General features: G+C 40.6%; 1 protein-coding gene across 1 annotated transcript; it reads left to right on the forward strand.

The window, feature by feature from the left end:
- Nucleotides 5,229–5,873, forward strand: CCDC169 (coiled-coil domain containing 169). The gene has a single exon (XM_021080222.1). It carries the CDS (start codon nt 5,229–5,231, stop codon nt 5,871–5,873), a length of 645 nt encoding a protein of 214 aa, XP_020935881.1.

Consider the following 9,177-nt stretch of genomic DNA (forward strand, 5'->3'; position numbering starts at 1 on the left):
TCTATCTGTAGAAATTTGATCTCTGTTATTCTAAAATAAAAATGGAACCTCTTTAGTCTTACAAAGTTTCTTCCTATCTGATAACAGCTTAATTGGTTGTGCATGTACTCTGATATGTTCGTCTGCTCGGTCTGCCAGAACAAAATACATGGACGTGGTCGTTTAAACACAGAAATCCATTTTCTCACAATTCTAGAGGCTAGAAGTCCCAAATCAAGGTGCCAGCTTGATTAGGTTCCTAGTGAGAAGTCACTTCCTGATTTGCAGATGGCTGTCTTCTTGCTGTGTCCTTATATGACCTTTCCTCTCTGGTGTACAGAAAGAGAACAGGAGTTCCCCTTGTGGCTCAGTGGGTTAAGAACACGACATAGTCTCCATGAGGATTTAGGTTCCATCCCTGGCCTCGATCCGTGGGTTAAGGATCCGGCGTTGCCGTGAGCTGTGGTGTAGGTCACAGATGCGGCTTGGATCCTGAGTTGCTGTGGCTGTGGTGTAGGCCGGCGGCTACAGCTCCAATTCAACTCCTAGCCTGGGAACCTCCATATGCCACGGGAGCGGCCCTAGAAGAGGCAAAAAGACAAAAAAAAAAAAAAAAGAGAGAGAGAGAGAGAGAGAGAGAGAGAGAGAGAGAGAGAGAGAGAGACCTGGTCTCTCTTCCTTTTCTTTTTGTATTTTTTTTGTTGTTTTGGCTTTGCCCATGGCATGTAGAAGTTCCCAGGCCAGAGACTGAATTTTTTTTTTTTTGTCTTTTTAGGGCTGCCCCCTCAGCATACAGGGGTTCCCAGGCTAGGGGTCCAATCGGAGCTGTAGCTGCCAGCCTACACCACAGCCACAGCAACGCCAGATCTGAGCCTCATCTGCAACCTACACCACAGCTCATGCCAACGCCAGATCCTTAACTCACTGAGTGACGCCAGGGATCGAACCTGGGTCCTCGTGGATGCTAGTCAGATTCATTTCCACTGAGCCACGATGGGAACTCCCAGAGACCGAATTCTTGCCACAACAGTAACCAGAGCCACAGCAGTGACAACACTAGATCCTTAACCCATAGAGCCACTGGGGAACTCCCATCTCTTCCTCTTATAAGGACACCAGTCCTATTAGTTTAGGGCCCCACCCTTCATCACTTTATTACCTCCTTGGAGACCCCATCTCCAAATACAATGACACTGGGGGGTAGGGCGTCAACATATGAATTGGTGGGGGAAGGACACAATTCAGTCTGTAATAACTGGTTTAACACTAAAACAAATTGTTTCATATTTTAGTAAATAATTAGTTTATTGGAGATATTTAAGGAGCACGTGTCTACCTACATATATACAAATATTGAGACCATTAGACACGGCCAAGAGGCGCAGTGAATACTGCTTTGGAATTGGTTGAGATGGTGCATAGAATGCACTTGGGGAAGGAAGAATAAGGATATTAGTGGGAGGAATGGGAAAAAAATCCGCTGGTGGAATAAGAAAGGAGGAGCAGCAGCAACCTATACTGGCAGCCTTTAACCAGGGGAGTGTCGAGTTGCTAGCAAAGTCTTGCAGCAAGGTAAACAAATTACACAGGATTGAATAAGCTGCTTTGAATCCTCACTCCTCTCAATATTCACCGGGGCAAAGCTCTGTCTGGCAGGTTGGACTATGAACATTGGCCTAACCTGTCCCATCCTGATTGCAGGCTCACAGGAGAATGGCAGCTATGTCCTTTTAACTCACTCTCTACAGTATTATTGGGCAAAAAAAAGCATTTAAATGCTTTCGATGGTGATGATTATAGGGAAAAATGGAATATAAATGGCTACTGACATGTTTCATTGTAACAACTTTTATAACCCCATTATTAAAGAGATGAATATCTTCATATTCCTAAATAAGAGGTAATCACATGTCTAAAGCCTCTTCACCCCTCACTTATTTTGTTAAAATGCTATTCTCATTTATTTTCCATCTTTTCCCCCTGGGTGTGCATTAGTTACTATGGAAACATTGGGAGACCACATAGTTTGAGCACATCAACACTCCCAAGTTCTATTAGAGTATGAAGCCAATTTATATCAAGGTTATCGGGAGAGAGAGTTGTTACCGAGGGTTATAAATGAATGCAAGACAAAATGAAATGTATGGCACTGCCAGACACACACAAGCCTCACTTAGACAGCATCACAGGCTCATCTTATCTGCCCACTCTGTTTACAGAATCCTGACTGTAGTTATCAATGAGGTCCTCTTATTCCATTGGCATTGCTATAACAAAATACCATAAACCCAGGGGCTTGTAAACAGCACTTATTTCCCACGGTTCCAGAGGCTGAGAAGTCCAGGATAGGGAGCCAGCCTATCCAGTGTCTGGTGAGAAACTGCTTTCTAGACAGCTGACATCTTTTCCCTGTGTTCTCACATGGTGGAAGGGGCAAGGGAGCTCTATAGGGTGTCCTACATAAGGGCATTAATCCTACTTTTTTAACTCAGTGAATTTTATTACATTTATATTTGTACAACGATCGTCACAACCCAATTTTATAGCAGTTCCATCCCAAACCCCCCAGCTCATCCCCCCACCCCCCCAACCTGTCTCCTTTGGAAACCATACATTTTTCAAAGTCTATGAGTCAGTATTTATTCTGCAAAGAAGTTTATTGTATTCTTTTTTTTAGATTCCACAGGTAAGTGATAGCATATGATATTGGTGTCTCACTGTCTGACTAATTTCACTTAGCATGGTAATTTCTAGGTCCATCCATGTTGCTGCAAATGCCATTATTTCATTCTTTTTATGGTTGAGCAGTAGTCCATTGTGTATATGTACCACATCTTCTTTATCCAATCCTCTGTCGATGGACATTTAGATGCTCCCAAGTCTTGGCTATTGTACACAGAGCTGCCATGAATATGGGGTTACATGTATCATTTCCAGTCATGGTTCTCTCTGGATAGATGCCACTAATCCTGTTCATGAGAGCTCCACCCTGATGACTTAAGCACCAGATCCTATTGTCATCACATTGAGGGTTAGGTTTCAACATATGCATTTGTGGGCACAAACATTCAATCTATAGCAGAGATCTACTATGCAAAATATTTATCTATAACAATAGCAACATGGGTTCTTTTCTTTTTTTACTTTTCATGTATTTATAAATAATCTGTAATTTGTTTCATTTCCACTTTAACCCAAGCATTTTTAGACCAGTCATTTTAAATTTCCAAGAGGCCAGATTTTTTTCTGCTATGGTTTCATTGTAAATATCTCTTTTTTAATTTTACTGTGCTAAGAACCTTTGCTCTTGTGTGTGTATATGTACCTACTATACGTTCTCAACTGCAATGCACCATGTTTAACTAAAACTGGGTCTATCATTTTCTTTCTTCAACTAGATCTCTTCCATTTTCTTTACCTCGGTTGTAATGCCACATGCATCCCATCACTCAAGCTAGAAATCTGCAAATCATCTCTCCCTTATTCACTAAATTAAATCAACCACCAAGCCCTGCAAATTTTACCTCATAAAAATTCTTCAAATTTGTCCCTTCCTCTATATTTCTTCTTTGACATTACCTATTAAATAATACCATGAGAGATGAAGATTAAGCTCACTTCTACCACTCCCATCTCCCATGTATCCCTTCAAATATAATTTTAACATTATTGATATTTCCTATTTGACCAACCATAGGTATTTTCTCCTAACTGCTCACTTTGTAAGATGAAGACATTAGTGTCCTATATTCCCCCCCACCTCTTCTCACCTATATCCATTTCCTTACACCTCTCTTTTCACACTTGTCCAAGCCATCATCCTATTTTTTAATTATAGTTGATTTACAATGTTCTGTCCATTTCTGCTCTACAGCAAAGTGGCCCAGTTATACATACATACACATTCTTTTTCTCACGTCATCCTCCACCATGTTCCATCACAAGTGATTAGATATAGTTCCCCTGTGCTGTACAGCAGGATCTCTTTGCTTATCCACTCCACAAGCCATCGTCTTATCAAGCCTCCTACCTGGTCTCCCTATCTCCAGTCCTGCCTCCTGTTAACTTTCCACACAACAGCCAGAGTGATCTTTTGTGAGACTAAATCAATTTCTGTTTCTGTCAGTGGGAGACTAACTTGTTTCAGACTGGCCATCCCATTGAAGACAACTATAAGGAGTTCCCTGGTCGCTCAGCAGGCTGGGGTCCAGTGTTGTCACTACTGTGGTGTGGATCACTGCAGTGGCATGGGTTTGATCCCTGGCCCAGAAACTTCTGCATGGGGTGGGTGTGGCCAAAAAAAAAAAAAACAGCTTGTGTAAATTGTCTCTGGGAGGGCCTAGGTGAGAGACTTAGTGCATAAAGACTTCCAATAAATTAGTATAAATATGTTCAAAGAACTAAAAGAAACCATGTTTGAAGAATTAAAGGAATGTATGATGACAACAACTCATCACATAGAGACTATTCATAAAACAACACACATTGTAAAAAAGGAATGAATGAAAATTTTGCCACGAAAAGGTACAACAAATGAAATGAAAAAATTCACTCAAAGGGTTGACAGCAGATTTGAGCTGATAATAGACTGGATCAGAAAACTCAAAGGTAGGTCAAGAGAGATTATCCCATTTAAGGGCCAGAACAGAAAAAGAACAAAGAAAACTGAAGATGGCACAACATTGTAAGTCAACAATACTTTAAATTAAAAAAGAAAAAGAAAACTGAAGAACCTCTAAGGCCTGTGATACACCATCAAAGAGGTCTCATATGCATAATGGGCATTCCAGAAGAACAGTGGAGAAAAAAGGGACATTAAAAAGTACTTGAAGAAATAATGGGTGAAAATTCTCAATTTTGATTAAAAAAAAAACACATTAATCTACATATCCAGGAAGCTCAATGAATTCCAAGTAGCACAAACTCAAAGATATTCACAGCTAGAGAGATCATAGTCAAACTGTTGAGAGTCAAATCCAAAGAGAGAAACTTGAAAACAGCTAGAGAAAAATATATGTCCTATACAAAGGAACGAGATTAATAGCTGATTTCTCATCAGAAACGAGAAGGCAGTCTTATGACATACTCAAAGTGCTGGGGGAAACTCAATCAAGAATTCTAAGAGTCAGTTCACCATGGCAACAGCTGATGACAACAATTTCTTCTCCCCAGCTTCTGGGTGTCCCTTCAGGTCTTCTGCTCTAAGCTGTGCCAGGGGGAAGGGTGTAGGTGGTCTCTGACGTGACACTATGGGAGATGCAAGAGGTGACGACCTGAAAGGTATGAGCACCGACCGCCTTAAACTGGAATTATTGGAAGAAATCCATATGAAAGACTTAGTACAAATCTCAATACTTGAAATGAGACAAAAGATAGTGGAACTGGAAGCCAAACTCAAAAATGACAATGAAAGCAATGAATGGAGAATCCGTTATGAGACCCAACTTGAACTGAATGAAGAACTAGAAAAGCAAATTGTTACTCTCAGAGAGAAACTGGAAAAAATCCGTGGAAATCCTTCAGACAGACTATCTTCTATTCGTGTCTATGAGCAGATGCCAGTGGAATCCTTAAGTGCATTACTTAAACAGCTAGAAAAAGAAAAAAGGAGCCTTGAAAGTGAAGTGAAAGACTATGCACTTAGACTGGAACGAGAATCGAAGGCTCACCACCAGACCAATGAGGAACGCCGTATAATCCTAGCTAAAATGACCCAGGTCTCTGGCTCATACCAAGTCTCTAAAAAACAACCAGTGAATCACCTGCAGAGACCGAAAGAGAATCCAGCAAAAACAGGAAGATATAATCCACCCAATCAAAAGATCGTAAATGCCAAGAGAGAACCAGCAAAAAAGACTACAAGATCAACTCATCTTCCAAAACTCAATCCATGATTCCAGAATCGGGTGGATTTCTATTTCTTCCCTTTTTTCATTTGTAATATTCAAATTGTGAAGTTACCATTCAACACGTTTTTCAGGGATGAAATAGATGAGAAAGAGCTATTAAATAGCTTTAGCTCCTCTTCCAGAAGTATATGTTCTTTTGTCTATCTGAAAGTAATTTGCTTAGCAATTTAATCTGGTTTCAAGAATTATTTTAGAAAGTAATTTTAGTGACCCTAAAGTTTATAGCAGCAGTGTTGTGATTCTTAAAATATCCTAAAAGGAGTTCCTGCTGAGGCACACTGGGTTAAGAATCCAACTGCAGCAGCTCGGGTTGCTGCTGGGTTTGATCCCCAGTCCAGCCCAGTGGGGTAAAGGATCCAGAGTGGCTGCAGCTGCGGCTTGGATTCAATCCCTGGCCCTGGAACTTCCATATGCCATGGGTGTGGCCATAAATTTTTTTTAATCCTAGGAAACCCGAAGATTGTCATCATTACACTTGCTTTTAATAATATATCCATTATCTACTCTGATATTAACATTGCTGTAATATTCGGTTACTAGTTGGCTGTTAACTAAAAATGTGAGTTCATCAAAACTTCTTGCTATTTTACACTATATCATGCTCTTTTTTTTTTTTTTTTTTTTTTGGTCTTTTTTGCCTTTTCTAGGGCCGCTCCCGCAACATATGGAGGTTCCCAGGCTAGGGGTTGAATCGGAGCTGTAGCCACAGCAACTCGGGATCCAAGCCACATCTATAACCTACACCACAGCTCATGGCAACACCGGATCCTTAACCCACTGAGCAAGGCCAGGGATCAAACCCGCAACCTCATGGTTCCTAGTCAGGTTCGTTAACCACTGAGTCACGATGGGAACTCCTATCATGCTCATTTTAAAAAAACTCAAAGTTTATTTTTTTTCTCTCTCTCTCTCTTTTTTTTTTTTTCCTTTTTAGGGCCGCAGGTGTGGCATATAGAATTTCCAGGACTAGGGGTCGAATTGGAACCGCAGCTGCCAGCCTACACCACAGCCACAGCAATGCCAGATCCGAGCTGCAACTTTGACCTACACTGCAGCTTGCAGCAACCCTGGATCTTTAACCTATGGAACCAGGCCAGGAAATGAACCCACATCTTCATGGATTCTATTCTTAACCTGCTGATGCAAAACGGGAACTCCAAAAAACTCAAGGTTTAAACAAAGCCGCAAACCATATACATTTTAAAATTTGATTTGAAACATCATAGTATTGTGGAAATAGCCTCCAATCACAAATCAGTTTAGTTATAGTCCTTCCTCAGCAATGAACTTATGAGATCTTGGGACAATCCCTTCATCTCATCTATATTCCCCATATCTGTAAAATGAATGAGGCAAATGATGTGACTTCTAAGGCTTCTTACCATTCTAGAAAACCAATACATATTCAACCACTGCAAGAACCTGCCACTTGGTACATGGATATTTAAGTCATTTTGTGATTCTATTAATTCATAATGATGGCCAAGTTTTTTGGAGCTAACTTTGCAAGTACCCACAATACTCAAGTCTAGAAATGGAGACTGAATGAGGATAGAAGGGTTCATTTAGGCATATAAAAATGTATTGACTTATCTTATTCACGTTTAGTCTGTTTTTGCCATGTAAGTCTGCAACATAAATATATTATCTCAACTTAGTGAAACTATTAGACTTTAAATTTCCAGAAATTAATGGAATGTAAGTGTAGTTTTTAGCCAATGGTGTTCTCACCTTATAGCCTAAAACCTAAATTCTTTCTATTCAGAATCACCAGTAATGGGAGTTCTCATCGTGGCTCAGTGGTAACGAACCCAACTAGTATCCATGAGGACGCAGGTTTGATCCCTCACCTCACTCAGTGGGTTAAGGATCCAGTGTTGCCATGAGCTGTGGTGTAGGTCACAGACACAGCTCGGATCTTCCATTGCTGTGGCTGTGGTGTAGGCCAGCAGCTACAGCTCTGATTCGACCCCTAGCCTGGGAGTTTCCATATGCCATGGGTGTGGCCCTAAAAAGGGGAAAAAAAAAACCAGAAAATAAAAGTTTAAAAGTTTTAGAAGAATTTAAGTCTAAGAAAACTCTAGCTTTAAGCTTTTAGCAGCCAGTACAAAAAAAGGAATGAATTACACAGATCTCAGTTTTTTGTAGAAGGAATATACAAACAGAAAAAAGTTTTACCTATTTCTAAGCTCTGAAGATAATTTGTCATGTGAGGTTTTAAAAGAAAAATGGTGGAGTTCCCATCGTGGCTCAGTGGAAACAAATCTGACTAGCATCCATGAGGACACAGGTTCAATCCCTGGCCTCACTCAGTGGGTTAAGCATCCGGTGTTGCAATGAGCTGTAGTGTAGGTCACAGACGCGGCTCGGATCCCATGTTGCTGTGGCTGTGGCGTAGGCTGGCAGCTACAGCTCTGATTGGACTCCTAGCCTGGAACCTCCATATACCATGGGTACCACCCTAAAAAAAAAAAAAAAAAGAAAGAAAGAAAATGCAGTTATTTATTGCAGTAATCAGAACAAGCAGGAGGGGTAAGATAGGATTATGGGATTCAGAGATACAAACTACTATGTGTAAAATAGGTAAGCAAGGATATATTGTACAGGACTGGTAACTATATCCATTATTTTTTAGTAACTTTAAAGGGAGTATAATCTATAAAAGTGTTGAATCACTGTGCTGTACACCTGAAAGTAATGTAGCATTGTAAATCAACTGTATTCAATTAAAAAAAAGGAGCAAAAATGAAAGTTGGAGATCCTTTTTTGTTTAATACTGAAATATGTATTTTTCTTTTTAAAAATTAAACTAGGAGTTCCCGTCATGGCGCAGTGGTTAACGAATCCAACTAGGAACCAGGAGGTTGCGGGTTCGGTCCCTGGCCTTGTTCAGTGGGTTAACGATCCGGTGTTGCCGTGAGCTGTGGTGTAGGTTGCAGACGCGGCTCGGATCCTGCGTTGCTGTGACTCTGGCATAGGCCGGTGGCTACAGCTCTGATTGGACCCCTAGCCTGGGAACCTCCATATGCCGCGGGAGCGGCCCAAGAAATAGCAAAAAGACAAAAAAAGTAAAATAAAATAAAGGACCCAGGGTTGCTGCAGCTGCAGTTTAGATCAGAGCTGTGGACTGGATTCCATCCCTGGCCCAAGAGTCAATGCTGTGTAATACCACAATGAAAATATTTCAGTGTAAATAATAAACAACCATGTTTTTAAAAAAAATTAAACTATAGTTGACTTATGAAGTATGTATTAATATCAGTATTTAAGTTCAGAATTCATAAAGCAA

This window comes from Sus scrofa, chromosome X (genome assembly GCF_000003025.6).
Source record: "Sus scrofa isolate TJ Tabasco breed Duroc chromosome X, Sscrofa11.1, whole genome shotgun sequence".
NCBI classification, from domain to species: Eukaryota; Metazoa; Chordata; class Mammalia; order Artiodactyla; family Suidae; genus Sus; species Sus scrofa.